This window comes from Gigantopelta aegis, chromosome 6 (genome assembly GCF_016097555.1).
Source record: "Gigantopelta aegis isolate Gae_Host chromosome 6, Gae_host_genome, whole genome shotgun sequence".
NCBI classification, from domain to species: domain Eukaryota; kingdom Metazoa; phylum Mollusca; class Gastropoda; order Neomphalida; family Peltospiridae; genus Gigantopelta; species Gigantopelta aegis.
Window position 1 is genome coordinate 23,887,400 of NC_054704.1, and position 19,817 is coordinate 23,907,216.

A 19,817-nucleotide genomic window follows, 5' to 3' on the forward strand; every position below is an offset into this window, starting at 1 on the left:
AATACTGTGTTGGACTAACGCTGAAAAATCAGTTGGACTAACGCTGCTAACCACAATGGAACTAAAAACAACTTATGCTGAAATCCACAGGTGAAGTGACGTTCAAAAACAAGCTTTAGATTATTTAACTTTGCTTTCATGTCATCTTATAGAAATTCAGCGTCAGAGTTGAACCAATTTCCCGACATTTATTATTGATGGGTACTAGAAGTGTACCAACATAATTGACAAATTACCATCCCCTGGATAGGATTGCCTGGAGCTATTTATATCAGAAGCAATCGAGGATGGCATAAATAATTGCCTTCAAATATTCGGTGAAGTGGCCTCGGGTGCAATTATATATAAAAACTTTTTCAACAGGCCTACAATCATCACGCTGACTTTTTCATCAATTAGGAATAAAAATGCTATGACAAAATCAGCCGCTATATAAGTCACAAACATCAGTTCACTGCTTTTGAAATGCTGTCGAAATGAGGTTTTCGGTTTTAGTCGTGTGATCAACATAAAAGCAAATCGTAGCTGGGGCAGAACAGAAAAAGCATTCGATGGCGGAGCGTCATCTCATTCTGACTTGACGGTGTGCTGGGTAACGATCTGATATTTACAGGAGATAAAAGTCGAACCGGGCCAGGCGACAGTAGCAGCGTTTTCACCTGCTCGAGATGTTGCACAAGTCACTGGGTCTACTGCTGCGGGTCAAGTCGGCGTCCAGACCCTACCCGTGTAGTCCTTCGAGTAATTCGCACCTGAACGAGTCGACCTGTTGTTTGCATTTTTAGCGATGTTTGGATTACGTTCTCCGCTAAGGAAATCTATCTCGTCCTCGGAATTCGACTCCATCCATATGATATACAGCCACAGGTAAGCGGACAATGATTGACCATTTCCATAAATATTAAAACGATATAAATAAATAAATAAATGTAAGTAAAAATAAATAAATAAATATACATGTATATGCAGACAGTCATATAAATAAAACACAATCTCCTCTATCCTCTCTTCTCCCCCCCCCCCCCCCCCCCCCATCTCTCCGTCTGTCTGTCTGCCTGCCTCTATCTCTGTCTATCTCTGTCTGTGTGTGTGTGTGTGTGTCTCTCTCTCTCTCTCTCTCTCTCTCTCTCTCTCTCTCTCTCGTGTGTGAGTAATGCTTCCTTACTATATTTTTTAAATCTCTTTTCTCTCTATTTATCTTTGCTTCTCTCTGCATTTCTCTGTCTTCTTTTCTCACTTTCTCTTTGTTGTTTCTTTATTTTTCTCCCCTCATTTTCTTTTTATTTCTCTTTAATTTTTGCTTGTTTGTTTATTTCTCTGCCTTCTTTTCTTACTTTATGTATCTGTTTCTTCTTCACACCCCTCCCTATTTTTAAAAAAAAGCTACAAGCTACGTTAAAACATGGACATAAATCATATTGATCCGTCTGACCACTAGTAAAACTCTTATCAATACTTTATTTTAATATTATTACATGAAAAATACTATACATTGAAAAAAAACCCAAATTTATGGCTGAAACGAGTAGTGAGTTGAGGTGATTATTAATAGTCACCGGATTATAGAAAACAAATGATTTTCTAAATTAACATGTTTATCATAAGTCTACAGTATACTCTATATAATACACTGCCTGGAATTGTATTCATTATACGAAATTAGCCCAGCTGTATGTAGTTTGAATGGGACTTCCAGTTATTCTTTACACCACAATAAGACTTGCGACTTTTGTTGAATAAGACCACCTAATGGGTGTGTGATACTCGATACAATATTTGAACACACAAAAGCACATGGTTAATGGATAGGCCTACTCACACAAACGTACAACTAATACTTTTCTTTAAACTTCTTTAAGGCGACGATAACGTTCACCTGTGTGTTTATATAGTTGTTTCATTTAAGCATACCTGCGTTTGACAGTCGTTTATTTATTATTTATGAATAAATCTTGCCGATAGGTTATTCTGACTGTGCGACACCACATAACTAATACGTTTCTACTATTTGTTTGTTTGAATTTGTTTCTGATTATATAGTGAGATAAAATGGTTACAAAACTTTGGATAAAACTTTTGCCACACCTATTTGCACGGTCTTACTTTGCAGTTGCTCCTTCGCTCCTCTCCCCCTGAAACTGCTCCTTTCAGAAACGCCCCCTTTTAGTTTCCTTTTTGATTGACTGAAGAACACTCTATATTTTTGTATCTTGATTACAAAAATGTTTAACTGTCCATTTTATTATTTTAGACTAAGTATATCCCTGATTTTGTCTGTTGAATACACTATTTTGTTGGTAAAATAACGGGTTCTGGAAGGTTTTGTTTTGTTTTGTTTTTGTTGATGTTTTGTTTTGTTTTTGTTGATGTTTTGTTTTTGTTTTCTCGAATTCGCCCGTTGCTCTTTTTGTAGCATTAAAAAACAGTATTTTATATAGAAAAAAAATGAATATATCTAATGGTAAAAATCTACGCAATTCTGTTATATGACTCCAAATCGAAAATATGCCACGGCCTATGGCATGTAGACCTATGTCGTAAAACACTGGACATGTAACCGGCGTATGGTATATCTGAAGACCAGCACCCCACCCATCCCAAACATCGATTCTTGCTTATTAAAGGGACATACTCTAGTTTTTAAACACCAAGGCATATTTTTTACTATTAAGCCGTGTTTGGTAACTGAAATCATACTTTACTTAGATTTTATGGTTTAAATTATCAATTTCCGTACATTGGAAGTGTTTTTGGTCATCCTGGTGTTTTTAATATCACAAAATGCATTTTTCATATTTTTAAAAACGCACGTGCGTCTGAGAAGTAACAGTTATGGAGTCGAGTTTTAGTCTATTTTTAGAGGGTATTTCACCATTTCAGAGTCACAGACTCATCTTTCACTCAATTGTAACTTTATCCAAATGTGTTTCAGGTTTGTAGATTAGGACTAATTAAACTTAGTGTTAATTTTCACGGGTTAAAACTAAGGTATGTCCCTTTAAAAGAAAAGTATCTTCTAGATGAAACGTTTTTCCAGGGAACGGGGAACGTGCAACACGTGTTAGTCATATCAGACCTAAACGTTTTTCCAGGGAACGGGGAACGTGCAACACGTGTTAGTCATATCAGACCTAAACGTTTTTCCAGGGAACGGGGAACGTGCAACACGTGTTAGTCATATAAGACCTAAACGTTTTTTCAGGGAACGGGGAACGTGCAACACGTGTTAGTCATATCAGACCTAAACGTTTTTCCAGGGAACGGGGAACGTGCAACACGTGTTAGTCATATCAGACCTAAACGTTTTTCCAGGGAACGGGGAACGTGCAACACGTGTTAGTCATATAAGACCTAAACATTTTGACAGTCACAGAATATTCGTTTTGAGGTAAAAATGTTAATACTCTATTAAATATTACCACGTCCTTCATTGGCGAGGTATATGACAGGAACTGTTGTCATAAAGTGTTGTTTTATCCGCTGGTATATTCCTGTCATTTGATTTCATCTGGTATAATTGTACCGGGTTGAATTAAATGCCGGGTGCTGCTACAAGGAGGACAATGTTTATGCGGCATTAGGGTAATCAAACACGCTTCTTGTTTAGCAACATACCACCCAATTCCTGATTTAGTTTAAGGGAGATGTATTTATATAAGTGATATACATATTTATATCAATATATACTCTTCAAAAAAAAGTAGGGGAACTCTGATAAGAATTTACAATTGGTCAAAATTGTAAGGTATATTAGCTGTGGGGAATGGATATATGATAATAGTGAATTAATTGGGCAAACATTACAACTGGTAGTTCAGTATTACAGTAGGTTTTAAGACCACCAACGGTCTTGAAGGATGATTAGGGTCAGAAGTGAAATTTGAAAGTTGACGGGGTTTTTTTTATCAGTAAATCGCAAATTCAAACAATAAAACTGACTAAAAACAAAACAATAACAACAGTATGATCAACAGAATGAAAACGATTGACAGAAATAATGTTCCACAGTGATTAATGGACCTTCCTGGAACTTGTCAAAATCGAGAATGACACCCCACGTACGTGTACGGAGCAACTGCGTGATGCATGTGCAAACTATGGAATGTGTTTCGGTGTGTTGATAAACAAACCTGAACATTCTTTACTAGGATGTCTGTGTATATATATATATATATATATATATACACACACACACACACACACACACACACACACACACACACACACACACGTATATATATGTTGACTGGAACATTGCATGTATCAATTTTGGCCACATATGTTACTACTGTCGTCCATGGGATTTGATTCGTATACCAGTATATCCCTGAGCCCGCCCTATAGCCCATGCAATAGGCTTCGCACGTACTTAACGAGTCACGTGTACCCGCATCATTCCAAACATAAGGTCAGGTATCGTCTTCGTCTTGGCTCTCAAACAAATTAAAACACGTAAACAAACATTTATTCTTGCTCTGTCGTGCACTCAAGAAGAATCCAGATGGGTACTTTTATTTACTGGAATTTAATTTAAGTTTATAAAATGAAATTCACATACTTGTTTCAGTATGCAGTAGACACACTTTAAACAAAGAATCTTATGCCAGAATACTATACATGACTGAGTTTATGCTCAAGTCCACCTACACCTATACAACGAAATCAATTTCATAATTAACAGACCCGTGGGAAGGATATATTTAACGTACGTTCGAAGGTAAGATCTAGGTGGGTGTTCTCACGCACTATGTTTGCTAGTATAAGTATTTAAATGGCCTAAAATACAATTTCCTATCATATGGAGACCAAAATACAGCAGTTTTAGAATTCTTAGCTGTTTTGTCTTACTATTTTAGCCTTGATTATAAACTTACGATTGTATTAACATAAGCAACTTTATAATCAAGGCTCAAATAGTAAAACAAAATAATATATATATATATATATATATATATATATATATATATATATATATATATATATACATGCACATAATTTGACAACATTTGCTATTTATTTTGTACAAATTAATTTAATATTCACTTTTAACATTACTGTTAATAAATGAGATGTATATTTGTAAATGCATTGCAATGTATTTATGTGTGTAACACGCTGTGAAATGATTGGCAATCCATATACACATATATTAGTATTCGTATTCGTATTCGTATTAAAGATTATTGCTTTTATTTCTATGTTATAGAACAAAAATATAATCTTATGATCCTGAAATAGATCCTACGGTCCTAACTTTAAAAACTTTAAAAGAACGGATTAAACCTTATGTCCGGATACGATATATGCCACTGATCTGTAAAAGTAGCAGTCGTACACGCTACAGTATCGAGTACTGGTGTAAGAAGTCGAGCTGTAATTGTAGAATCTGACGGGAACGAGGTAGTACGGGCTCCGTGCTTGGCGGTGGAAAGTGATGGTGGCACTTCATCTTTACGTTAGAGAGTTGTTCTGTGAAAATGTCATCAGCGGTGCGTACTCTCGGCTACACAAACAATTAGCTAGGTTGACCGTGAACAAACATACCGTGGTAATCTAGGTAGGAAAGAAGAAAAGACAGAAAGAATGAATGAATGAATGATTGGATGAAAGAAACAACGAATGAATAAATTAAATAATGAATGAATAAGAAAAATGTATGAAATAAATAAAATAAATAAATAGAAAATGAAAGAAAGAAGGAAGGAAACATAAAAACATAAAATGATTGGTCAAAGTGAATTTTGCCTTACGTCTTTAGTATCACTCATGCCATATACAAGAATCCCTATTGCTAGTATACAATCAGTTACGACATAAACCACGTCTATCAATGTAATACTAAAAATGTGCTCTGAATGCAACACGGATTTCCATTCAACACTACCTTTCTACATCCTGTAAGACCGTAACAAAAGGACCACAATCAGGGAAGATATATGACATTAATTAATTAAGTTATGCAGTATTCGATCCTGATCAAATTCCCTGAACATCAAGTTAATTTTGTTATAAGAAGTGTCATATATATGTATGTCATTGTGGTGAAATCATTCATTCATTCGATATGTACATTAGTATATCAAGTTATGCCACCATTGTTATTACTTGTGAAACAAACTGATGTCCCACGACTTCTATGTCAAAAGGTATACATGTGCTATGTATATATGTGAAATTGCCTATTTTTCAGCAGTGGGTTTGTCCTTTCACTTTCTAGACACCCATAACTGCAATTTAAACGTGCTAGAACAAAAAAGTCAGTTTGTTTTGTTAAGCAACACCATTAGAGCACATTGATTAATTATTCATCGGCTACTGGATGAAAAACATTTGGTAGGCCCTAATTCTCAATCTGAAACGTAGTCTTCAGAGGAAACTGGCTATATTGTATTTAATTAGCAGCAAGGGATCTTTTATATGCATTTTCCTACACAGGACAGCACATACCATGACATTTGAAAACTTGCCTAAAGTTTCATAAAATAAAGATTAATTTCCTTTCCTTGATGTACCGAATTAACCAAATCGTTTCTATCACCAGTTTCAGACATTTTGGACTTTTAAAACATGAACATAAAACTAAGAAAATTATTATCTTTTTTTGTTTGAAATATGGTTTGCTTCATCTAAAGTGCAGTGTATAAACGTAAACAGGCCGACTTTTACAGCGGTCACATTGTTCACAGCGTTTACCAGCGGCTGTCAACCACACACCGCGTGTTTGTGACTGGAAACATTAAATACTTGAACTATCGCTTCGATTATTACTTTATTTACATGTTCAACATTTGCTAATGGGTTTTATGCAATGTCGGAAGACCAACAGCGTGTTCAAACGACTCTGTTAGGTGATAGGAGTCGCCAGAGAGAGAACCGGCGACCACACGAGACCATGTGTGGGTTGTCGTCAAAAAAATAATAATCAAGATTTCAAAAGAAACGGTCAGCGTACTTGTCTCCATACTTGCTTAAGCAAACGGGACCGTGTTTGTGTGTATTGTGTTTACCTGGCGCTACACAGGTGCAAAAATACCAGCTTCACACCCAGCAAATATGCGGTTCTGTACACGACGATACCCGGTTATAGGGAAACCGAGATGGCAGACGTGTTTGTTCGTCGATTTACCAATGCTATTATATTCGTTTATATTTCATTTATTAGGATATCACATTCCAGCTAGGGGCACATTATACCTACATCGTAGTTACGAGGAGTCAAACTGGATCACACTTCATTCGGTCTAACTTTGCGATAAACTTCTGTTTTGTTGTATTTTGTTTTTGATTCTGTTTGTTTGTTTTTTTTAATTTGGAGGAGGGAAAGGCATTTTCTATTTTATCCTCACTTAGCACTATACAACGGAAGATAACAGGTTACATTGATAGAGAAAGATAGATATAGATATATAGATAGTCAGATATATAGGTAAACAGACAGACAGATATATAGATAGATAGATAGATAGATGAATCGATGGATAGATAGATAAATGGATGGATGGATGGATAGAAGGAAGGAAGAATGGATGAATGGATGGACACATAGACAGATATAGCGAGAGAGGAATAAAAAGAGAGAGAGGACGAGAGATAAAAAGTGAAAGAGAGGGAGTTGGGACAGGAAGGAAGAAAGGAATTTTTGTATTTAACGACGCACTCAACACATTTTATTTACGGCTATATGGCGTCGGACATATGGTTAAGGACCACACAGATATTGAGTGAGGAAACCCGCTTTCGCCACTTCATGGGCTACTCTTTTCGATTAGCAGCAAGCGATCTTTTATATGCACCATCCCACAGACAGGATAATACATACCACGGCCTTTTTACACCAATTGTGGAGCACTGGCTGGAAAGAGAAATAGCCCAATAGGTCCACTGTTGGGGATCGATTCTAGACCGACCGCGCATCAAGCGACGCTTTACCATTGGACTACGTCCCGCTAGAGTTGAGACAGAGACAGACAGAGAAGACACACATGCACAAAACAGATACACAGGCAAGCACAAAGATCAAAGATACATGCATACTTACAAATACCCCCAACACACACGCGCGCACATACACACGCACGCACACATACACAGAGAGAGAGAAAACCCCACACACCAAGTGCACAGAAGACCATTTTTCAAACGAATCTTCCCTTTTTTCTCCCAGCTCTTGTCCATTTAATTCATCCTCGCTTTATCCCTGGAAGGGCGGAACGTAGCCCAGTGGTAAAGCGCTCGATTGATGCGCGGTCAGTATGGGCTCGATCCCCGTCGGTGGGCCCATTGGGCTATTCTCATTCTAGCCAGTGTACCACGACTGATATGTGCTATTCTGTCTGTAGGATGGTGCATATAAAAGATCCCTTGCTACTAGCGGGTTTCCTCTCTAAGACTATGTAAAAATTACCAAATGTTTGACATCCAATAGCCGATGATTACTAAATCAATGTGGTCCAGTGGTGTCGTTAAACAAAACAAACAAACAAAGTGCTGACCAAAACGTTCAAAATGACACATATAAATTTAGTTAAAATGGAATAAAAATGTTAGCAAAGAGGCTAGCTGGGGGGGGGGGGGGGGGGATGTCATCCCCATCATCACCTCGTTTTCACAACTATCTTTGCATGTCGCCCCATAGCACGACTCGTCGATGTGGTCCACCCCCACCCCCCAGTATAATCTCCTGGATACACCAATGGTCCAACAAGCAAGATTTTATTTACATTGCATTTCAGACGCTTACTGATAACACCTGGCTACGTGTATCTTTGCTGTATACTATATACTGGTGTTTATTTTTAAACATGGCGCTGGGCGTACACAAGAGCAACTTAGTTTCCGGGTAACTGTGAATGATTTTTCGATGTCCCAATTCAAGTTTTACGATACAATTATTCATCTTGATACCTAGTAGGCAATCCGACCCGTTGTTGTGATATAATTCCATGCTACTCAAGACCCGCTGTGTGTACTAGAAAAGTGAAGGGGGTGGGGGTGAGGTGGAAGGGCACTGTCAGTTTGATATTTTTTGGAGATAAAATACATGTATTTCAGTACCAGGGGATCGGGGGCATTTTAGCACAGTAACAGGGAGAAGTGGGGCTTGGGTGAGTTGGAGAAAAGAGCATAGACCCCGCGGTTCCCACAGTTCCTCGACCTCTACTATTGTTAGTTTGATTAATATGTAGAGAATGACGAGAAAATCCAATGATACGTTTCATGTACACCTGGAAATCTACTGGTCTTAAGCCTACAGGACGCTATCGTCTCAACTCTCCCGGATAGCAGATAGTGCTTTTGATAGATGCACGCGGAGAAAGTGACTTGATGGTGATAAATTCACCCCACTCGCCTAGGTTTCAGTTGAAACGTATACCTGTATGTATCAGTATGTGTCAGATCTGATCATTGTTAGCGTCGGTTTAGGAGGTCTAGCTCAGTCGATGGTATGGGAGTGTGTCGCTTTGTTTTTAAAGTTGAAGTTTGTTTTGTTTAACAACCCCACTAGTGACTGGAACACATTGATTTATCAATCAATTGCTATTCGATGTCAAACGTTTGCTAATTCTGACATATAGTCTTACAGGAAACCCGCTAAATCTGTCAATTAGTAGAAAGGAATCTTTTTATATGCACTTTCCCATAGGCAGAACAGCACATATCACGGCCTGAAATACCAGTCGCAGGGCACTGGTTGGGACAAAAACAACAAAACAAAAACCAATCAGAATGAGTCCACTGAGGGGTTTGGTCCTACAACCCATGCAGTAGAAATAAAACAATTGGGCCCCGTTTTAAAAAGCAATCTTAGCTTTAAAGGGACAGTCCTGAGTTTGCTGCCATTTTTAAGATGTTATCGACTAACAGAGACTTTTCTTCAACGATTGTAATTACAAAAAAATTAGTGGATGTATATTAAACGTGTTTCTGGTCGTTCTATTATTAGCACTAGGTTAAATTTCATTTTATTTCCTAAAATATTTTTGGGCTTCTTACAAATATTAAGACGACCAGAAGCACATTGCATATACAGACACTGATATTCTAAACAAGAAAATATATTTAATATGCAAGTTTAGTCGGAAAAATCTTACAACTCAGGAATGTCCCTTTAAGATCATAACGTAATTATGCACTTTAGGTGATCACTACGTAAAACGGGGTCATGGTTTGTACGTCAAAACAAAAAAACAGACAATTTTGTGTATGCATTGGATGGTGTGGCTGTAAACCTATTACACATTCTAGTTATTTACAGATATTATGTTTATTTACCCGGAACCCACTGCTCATTAAAATAACAACGACAACAACAACAATAGCAATAACAATAACAACAACAACAACAACAACAGAAAAAGGGGGGAATTTCAAAACCCCCAACAACAACAACAGTGTGACCGCACATCGCGGAGAGGTCAGCACGATGATAATGAAGATGTATGGTCTGTAGCCATTGACTTGACTGATGACTAACAGTAAATCTCTCACACTAACTCCTAAAAATGACTGCCGGAAGGGCTCAAACCACTGGCCCTAAGGAAGGCAGAAAGACATAGTAATTTACCGCTATAAAGCATCGGACATAATATGGTTAAGGACCACACAGATAATAAGAGAGGAAACTCGCTGCCGCCACTCCAGGGACTACTCTTTTTACGATTAGCAGCAAGGATCTTTTTATGTATCATCCCACAGACAGGATGGTACATCGAACGGCCTTTGTTACGCCAGTTGTTTTGCACTGGTTGGAACGAACAATAACCCAATGGACCTACCAACGGTGATCGAATATAGATCGATCACGCGTCAAGCGATCGCTTGTGCTAAGTCTCGCCCTTCATTGGCCTTGAGAGGGAAGGCCGTACCTAACCTATAATTTGGAATGAATTAATAAATAGATGGATGGATGGATGGATTAATGAATGAATGTTTAACAACACAATAACGAACATGAATGTGGAGGGTCTATTGTAAATGTTTAAATATATGAAATCCACTCGAGGTTGCAGCTTTGAACTTAGCTCGAGCTTTGAACCATATAGATAATACTTTCAAATATTTCCATACACAGTAGCCTGGGTAATAACATCACCTAAAATGCATTTACAGTTATTTATGGTGAAAGTTTTGTTTTCAGACATATGCCATCAAGCCATCCGGCGCAATAATATACACGCTTGACGTGAAAACGAAAAGAAGTGGAAGTGTCCGTAACTAAACTACAAGTTCAACCGGTGTCGGGGTTGAGCGCTCAAGTGGATATTTTAACATCAATAAAGTGTTGAACCCCAGTCTATTTTCACTTCATTAGCTCCCAAATTTGCCTCCGGTATACAGCGGTAAATTAGAAAAACATTCGCACTATTCTGTGGGCTTGTTTGTAAAGGCCCAATACATGCCGAAGAATGAGTTCCAATTAATCCAAAGGCGATTGTAAATGTTCGCCTCTGTGCGTTTAAATATTTAATTACGTGACCCGAATGTGTTTTAGGTTGATAGTATTTAGCTGAAATCGGTTGGTTGTAAACAATACATCATTAATTGTATTCGTAGATACTCAAGGGTGTTGTTTTTGTGTATGTTTTTTTTTTTTTTTAATGTCTATTAGAGAGAAAAAATAAATAAAGCAGCATTAACAAAATATAATGAAAACCAAAAGAAACGCAAATGAGAGTTCTGGTAGTTTTTATTATAATAGATTTACTTGATTACAAACGCCGAATTCTGTAAAATGATAAACGGTATATCAGCCTGGAATTTTCATGAATCTAAATATGTATTAATTCCTTGTGAAAAAAAAAGAGAACAAATTTAAGGTTACAGCTGAAACTTATATTTTCGATTCTTTTTGTGTTCAGTATAGTATTTTTTAAGGTAATGTTTATTATGTCCTTTTCTGTTTCGCATTACATCCATTTGGAGCTTCTACAAACACCACCATGGAACAAAAACAAGTTTGATTTGTAACCAAAATTATTAATTTAAGTTAGAAGTAAATGCATAATACAATGGTAGAAAAACTGTACTAACCGAAAATATTTTACACTGTCTAATAATTCGAGTTAGTGCCTTTATAAAGTTTGTTTTGTTTAACGACAACGCTAGAGCACAATGATTTACTAATAATCGGCTATTGGAGGTCAAACATTTGGTAATTTTGACATATAGTCTTAGAGAGGATACCCGCTTCATGTTTTCATTAGTAGCAAGGGATCTTTTATATGCACCATATCACAGACAGAATAACACATATTACGGCCTTTAATATACCAGTCGTGGTGCACTGGTTGTAACAAGAAATAGCTCAATAGGCCCACCGACGTGGATCGATTCGAGATCGACCGCGCATCAAGCGAACGCTTTATCACTGGACTACTTCAATGCCAATGCCAAAAAGCTTAATGTGCACATTCAGAGCAAGCTATTGTAGCGCACGCCTGTCCTGGGCACAAGTACCGGCCTCGGCCGGTTCCTCCGTCCAGGACAGGAAGAGGTTGGGGAGGTGAAGGAGGGACCGCCTGCATTGGCAGGTGCAAGGGAGCACCAGCAGTCCAACCGTAGTTGGTAACAGGCGGGAGCTGGACTACGTCCCGCCCCAGTGTCCTTATAACCCCGAAGTGATGAAACATGAATATAGCCAGGTATAGCAAGGTTTCCATGCAGTCTGTAACACGCCGGCCACTAACACAGTTCTACCCAAACAAAAGAAAATTCTGCGTCGGTCGGCGACTAGCTGCATACTTTTATGGAAATGAAGGAAATGTTTTATTTAACTACACACTCAACACATTTTATTTACGGTTATATGGCGTCGGACATATGGTTAAGGACCACACAGATATTGAGGGAGGAAACCCGCTGTCGCCACTTCATGGGCTACTCTTTTCGATTAGCAGCAAGGAATCTTTTATATGCACCATCCCATAGACTGGATAACACATACCACGGCCTTTGGTGTACCAGTCGTGGTGCACTGGCTGGAGCGAGAAATAGCCCAATGACCTTTATAGAAACTAAGCTTAAAGGAGAGTTCTCATTGTGCACGACTTCTTGCGCAAGCTGGTGTTGTCTTCTGTTTAATAACAAATATTAACGCACTAAGGCAAGTGGAATGGGTACTAAGGCAAGTTGAATGGGTACTAAGGCAAGTTGAATGGGTACTAAGGCAAGTTGAATGGGTACCAAGGCAAATATTCGCAACCACAAGCTTTATCATTGGCACCCACAACATCTAGGGTATTATGTACCACAGACTAGCTTGGGCTTTATCACAATCAGCGAGTATCCCACAGAGTAAGAACAGTAGCTTGGCTGTGAGCACGCCTCCTCCGCGATAACGAACCCAAATCTCATTGTTGGGTGCGATAAACCTAACCGTTGTGTTATCGTTTGTATTCAAAGTATTTACAGTTTGATTGTTTTTATCAGAAAGTTGTCACCTGTCAATTCATTATTAACTCACTGCTATAAACTGGACCTCCTTGAACGTGTAAATATTTTATACTGTGCAATTATAGTTGGCTTCGATTTATTTAGGAAGCGGCATTGGAATGAATGAATGAATGAATGAATTAATGAATGAATTAATTAATTAATTAATTAATGAACAAATGATTGAATGAACGAATGAATGGATGGATGCATAGGTGGATGGATGAATTAATTAATAAATGAACGAACGAACGGATAGATGGACGGATGGATAGATGGATACATAGCACAATCACTTGTTTCATTAAATGTAAAAAAACAAACATTTTTGTTTGTTTTGTTTTTAAAAACAGGACATTTTCTAAAAGAATACAAACTTTTATGCTTCTTATGATGAACGTTTCTATCAGGCTTCGTTTTCTTTAGAAGGCTGGTTTCCTATGAGTAAATGAATAAAACTGCGGCGATAGTACATGCGTGTATGTATGTATGTATGCATCCATGCATGCATGCATGTATTGATGTATGAATATCTATATATTGTATGTATGTCGAGGTTGACTGTTACATACATAGACATTAACGCACTGACGCAGGGGATAATTAAGTCCATTCTGGCCTCACAAATTGTCCCATGCCGTTGCTTGGACTCTAACCTATGGCACCGAATCGCCCGCAACTTACAAACTTGCCACGATACGTTCTGAGCTATCGAGAAATTCATGTATGTATGTATGGATGGATGGATGATGAATAAATGAATATGTCGGTGTATATTGATTATAGATTAAAATATGGTTATTTAAATTTAATTCATGTATGTTAAACAAACCCAGAACGGCACTATGTAAAGTATACATAACAAATACTAAACGAGTTCCCGTGAAATACCATTTATATTACAACGAGTCTCGTACTACCAACGAGTAGTAATATAAATGGTGTCTTACGAATATACTATTATATTTATTACAACGCACTTTACTGAACAAAAATCGGACAGTTACTTCCATCTGATTTATAAATGAAAGTTTGAATTCCTACACCCATCATTTCTCAATGAAGTTTTCACAACCAGTAATATATTTAAAGTATTCAAAGCTTCTAACAAATGTATTCAAACAAGTATTTTATTACATTATTTACTAACTTTAATTATAAGAATTGACCTCCCCAAAGGTATAACAAATTGTGGTTTACGGTCAATAATACGTATCACTTCCACTACGGTGTAATAAAAAGTGTATGCTTTGATGGTGAAAGACACACTTTATTTAAAGCCATTGGACTGACATTGCCGTTTCTGTACTCACGATGACATATACCTTTTAGACTATTCTTGATTTTATTACCTATTACCATGGATAGAAATTACATATCATGAATTCTAATTGGCTATTATTTGCATCTCATTTTATAGCTAGCCACCCATTAAACTTGTTCGTCTTTATTACCACTGGTAACAAGATACTTTTTATAAGCTTTTAAATACTAGTATTTCAGAAATATGCAGTGGTTTATCGCTACCACAGCTAATGTTTAATAGCAATGATATGTTTAATCTGTCAATTAAAACGTATGGAGTGAAAATGCATCGACTGTATAAATTATAATATAGCAGACGCGGATTAAGCAAGAACACGTTGGTGTACACACCTACCCCGAGTTCGAAGCTCCCCGAAAAATCCAATGTTTAGCAGATGAATACAACTTGAACGTTAACCCTAGAAAAATCGTCTATTACTGTGCCCTGTATATAAAAGATCCCTTGAAGCTAATGAAAAAATGTAGTGGTTCTTCTCTGAGACTATGTCAGAATTACCAAATGTTTTACCTCCAATAGCCGGTTATGAATAAATCAATGTGCTCTAGTGGTGTCGTTAAACAAAACAAACTATCTTTATAACTTTAATTCTTTTTGTGCTTTCACCGCCCCCGTTATTTTCGTCTAAGAACGACCCTGCGGCTAGCAGAAAGGGATATTTTCTATGCAATTTACCCATAAGATATCACACCTTTTTGAGATACCAGTTGTAGAGCACTGGTCGGCACGTGTTGCTTACACTTCCGGACTGATCCCGGTGATGCATTCAATTCTGGGTCGAACCACTCTGTGAAACGAACTTAGCACCTACCAACATCTGTCAGTTTTAACCCACATGGCATGACCACCACAACATCAATATTGGTTACAGTGTGTTACGTCCGTGCGCCAGGGTATTACATAAGTCTTGATATGTTATTGAACCACTGAAAGTGTTAGAAGTTTATACAATAACTTAATTTCACACATCGGTGGACAATAGTATTCGATTATATATATACTATTTTATTAGATTAAAATGCTGGAATGGCGCACGCCAATTACCGTAAATTATATGTTTAGAGTATTAGTTTACTCATAATCTCTGACGTAAGTACATTATAAATAGCGTTTAAGTTATATTGTCTGAAATTAGGTTTGCTTGCTGGACAGAGAGCTTTAGAGCTTGAGAGAGAGAGAGAGAGAGAGAGAGAGAGAGAGAGAGAGAGAGAGAGAGAGAGAGAGAGAGAGAGAGAGAGAGAGAGGGAGGGGGGGAGAGAAACAAGAAAGAGACAGGCAGACAAACATAATTTTATGCTTAAAAAATATAACGTCTGAAATTAGGTTTGCTTGCTGGACAGAGAGCTTTAGAGCTTGAGAGAGAGAGAGAGAGAGAGAGAGAGAGAGAGAGAGAGAGAGAGAGAGAGAGAGAGAGAGAGAGAGAGAGACAGAACAAACGGGACAGACAGACAAATAATTTTATAAGCATGAAGTTAAAATTATTTGAACTAATTTTGCGAGACCCATTTCATTATTAGTATTGTCTGTTGACTGTTTCAGTGAGGGACCTGTTTTAGTGGCTGCGTGTTTGTGCGCAACAGTAGGCCTACGTACATTTGAAGATATCTGACGTCGTTGACTTGCATGTTGAAAGAAAACAAATGTCTGTCACATTCACAGAAATTTTCATAAAAATAAGGTTAAAACAAGCACAGAAAGCAACATTGAACTATACCCACCCATAAACACGGCGCATTTCTTAATACCTTTTTATTTCTATGATTTTCAAAGACTGTTATTTGAAGAAAACATATTTTTAAAAGTTATTTTTGTATGTCGTCAGCTATACTGCTATCTTGTTATTGAAGTCACATGATTGTCACGGCGTCTGCTGGCAAAATTCTCTTTACACATACTTGCCAAAAATATATGATCCTATGTTTTAACATAATATATTTCTGGATATATGTTTATATATTTATTAAAACTCAGAATGCAGCTTATATATTTTTTAACCAAACAATTTTACCATTATAACAATTCATTTGCTCAACGTACAACACGATTGCAAGATATCAGAATTGTTATATTCGTTTTCCGAAAATGTTGTCTGTTACCATAATTGGTTCTCGAGGACTCCATTCTGTAATTTGTATCTAAAAAATCTTTTTATAAATTATTATAAGTACATGTTTTATTGAACAACATACATATTTTGATAAAACACTGAAAAGATTTATGTTGGAAAGTTTTTGCTGTAAGCTATACCACTAAACGTTTCACTCACCGAAACAGGTTACGTAGTTAACAATATTTACGGCTGATGCATGCTACAGATTTTGACACATTTGTGGTAAAGTTTGCTACATAGCGGCCAGTTTAGTGCTCATTTTAAGCTTATAAATAATAATAAAACGGTAGTTATTTGGATAACAACTGTCTGTCTATAAATATTGAAATGTTTTAGAACCGAATATATATGCTCACCAAAACTGGTTCACTAATAATACTAAACCACATATACATTGCACAACCTTCTTGTTGGAATGAGGTTACTTTAGAAAAAATATTTAATTTTTCAGTCGCTTTAAAACAAAATTAATTTCGAAAGAAAAAAAAAAGAAGTAAATTCGTTGAAATAATTTATTCGCGGAGTATATAAAACCATGAGGTATCAACGGTTATCGCTCCTTGTGAATGGATAGCTTATCTCTCACTTTTTATAACTTCCGCATTTCTAGAATTCATAAATATAACTTTGTAAAAGTTTTTTCTTTTAATTAGTTATAACGTCTTCCACGTTAAAGTGTTAAGTAGTTGTTAGATAGGAGGAAGTATTTGTGTGTAATTAGTGACTAAGCTGAACGGATCGGCTTCTTCTTTGAAGTTTGGTAAGCTGAAGTTGATAAATAGTAATGTCGAGTATACTGTGCACATTAAATTGGGAACACCTATAAACGGGGATATGCTAAAAAACCCACATTGCAGCTTTTTATCTGATTTTTTTTGGGTATAATATCCGCCCGGTCCCCTCCATTATTATTTTTAGTTAGGGTTGAGGGTTGAGGGTTAGGGTTAGGGTTAAGGTTATGGCTGGGGTTAGGGCTAGGGTTGGGGTTAGGGTAGCCCGAGTACTCTGACTGTAAGAGAGCTAGACGGACATTTGGACATAAACACGCTCTCATTACAGTCAGAGACCAACCTATGTATATTTTTGGCAATTCCTGACTACCAAACGGTAGGCAACGAGTCCCGCTCTAATACCACAACAATCCTATGTTTGACGTCAAATACCTTTACATCAATCATTTTCGAGTTAAGTGATACAAAAAAATCCACATATTAATCACTAATGCACATACTACAGAAAGAAACCCGACAGCACCCAGATTCAGCTACGCTTCGTGACACTCCGTCGCAACAATTACAAAGCTCGGCGATCTATTTCGAGACGTAGACCACGTGATCGCGCACTGGGCGATTCCGCCTTGTGCAGCAGTTACATTTCTTTCTTTTTTGCTGTCTCATAGCAGGACACAATATTTCACACAAACCATCATTTCAGGTACATGTGCATGGGGGGTTTCGGCGATTGAAACTCTCCTGCTTGAGAAAACTTAAACATTTTTTTTACCAATATATATTTTGGGGAGCATGACTTGACCCCCTATTAAGTTTGCTCGCCAGTCTAAACCCCCGTCTAAAATTCCTGCACACTCACTTGGGTCATGTTCATGTGTCAGTTACACAACATTTTAAGTTGATGCGAACAGCCAATCTGTTACATGGTGAACCTTTACATGTTCTGAAGTTGACTTTATCAAGTATTAAAGAAACTGTTCATTAATGATTTGCAGTATCAATTTATATATGACATGTATCAATTTATATTTTTGTTCAATTTACAGTATTATGTGGAAATACTGTCATTAAAATATATGTCAAATACCAGTTTTAGGTTTGGTAATTGATTAGCTAGGTTAAACAAATATAATTGATGTAACTGGACAATTTCAGAGGCGGATCTAGGAGGGAGGGCAGGGGCCCGGGCCACCCCTAAATGTTTTCGACAGTTATAGTTTTATTATATATTAATTGTCTTTTTTTTTTACGATCCCCTTGCAAACTCCCCCAAAGTTCCTGTGGCATTCCCCCTCATGTCATTGGGGCACTCCTAAATGGATTTTCTGGATCCACCACTGAATTGGTTACTTAAGTAAAGTCAGGGTTTTTGCCAGAGGGTAAAATGGGTATGGCGCCATACCCAACATTTTTGGCAGATTTATTATTTTTTTAAGTTAACCCTAGTCCTAACTCGTTGTCTTTCTGGGGGAGGCGGACGAGACATAGCCTTGTGGTAAAGTGCTCGCTTGATGCGCGGTAGGTTTGGGATCTATCTCCGTCAGTGGGCCCATTGGGCAATTTCTCGTTCCAGCCAGTGCACCACGACTGGTACATCAAAGGCCATGGTATGTGCTATCCTGTCTATGGTATATTGCATATAAAAGATCCCTTTCTACTAATCAAAAAGATTAGCCCATGAAGTGGCGACAGCGGGTTTCCTCCCTCAATATCTATGTGGTCCTTAACCATATGTCTGACGCCATGTAACCATAAATAAAATGTGTTGAGTGCGTCATTAAATTAAACATTTCCTTCCTTCCTTCTAGGGGAGGCTCCCCATACCCTCTGTCTACTGCGGTTGCATTCAGCACACACATTGTAATTATTCAATTCTATAGCGCCATACCCAAAAATTTATTTCTGGCAGAAACCCTGAAAGATAATCATAGGAACCATCTTCTCATTACCCAAGATTTTGAAATGTTGTCCCCTGTATAAGCTCTCTAACCAGTTGGCAATGAGGGATCATTTAGATGCACTGTCCCACAGACATCATAGTACCCAAAATGGATGGAATCTTAACTAAAATATATCTGTGTACTGGTTTATAAAATATGAATTTAAAGGTGATATTGGTGTTACAGGGAGTGTTTTCACCAGAAAGAAATTTTTGGGTGTGGCGCTATGGAATTGAATGCATCCACAGTCAATGGGGTATGGGGGACCTCCCCCAGAAAGA

The 19,817-nt window shown here is 37.4% G+C and overlaps 1 protein-coding gene across 2 annotated transcripts in view; it reads left to right on the plus strand.

Annotated features, from left to right (window-relative positions):
• The first annotated feature begins 495 nt into the window (after positions 1-495).
• LOC121376124 (protein inturned-like) overlaps positions 496-19,817 on the plus strand; it is a 49,185-nt gene continuing 29,863 nt past the window's right edge. Inside the window, exon 1 of one of the 2 annotated variants that reach the window (XM_041503924.1) lies at positions 496-867. In XM_041503924.1, coding sequence (XP_041359858.1) covers positions 788-867 — 80 coding nt within the window. In that variant the 5' untranslated portion in view covers positions 496-787. Of the gene's footprint in view, positions 868-17,485; positions 17,626-19,817 lie in introns of those variants that run through there. The other variant, XM_041503925.1, reaches the window with a different exon arrangement.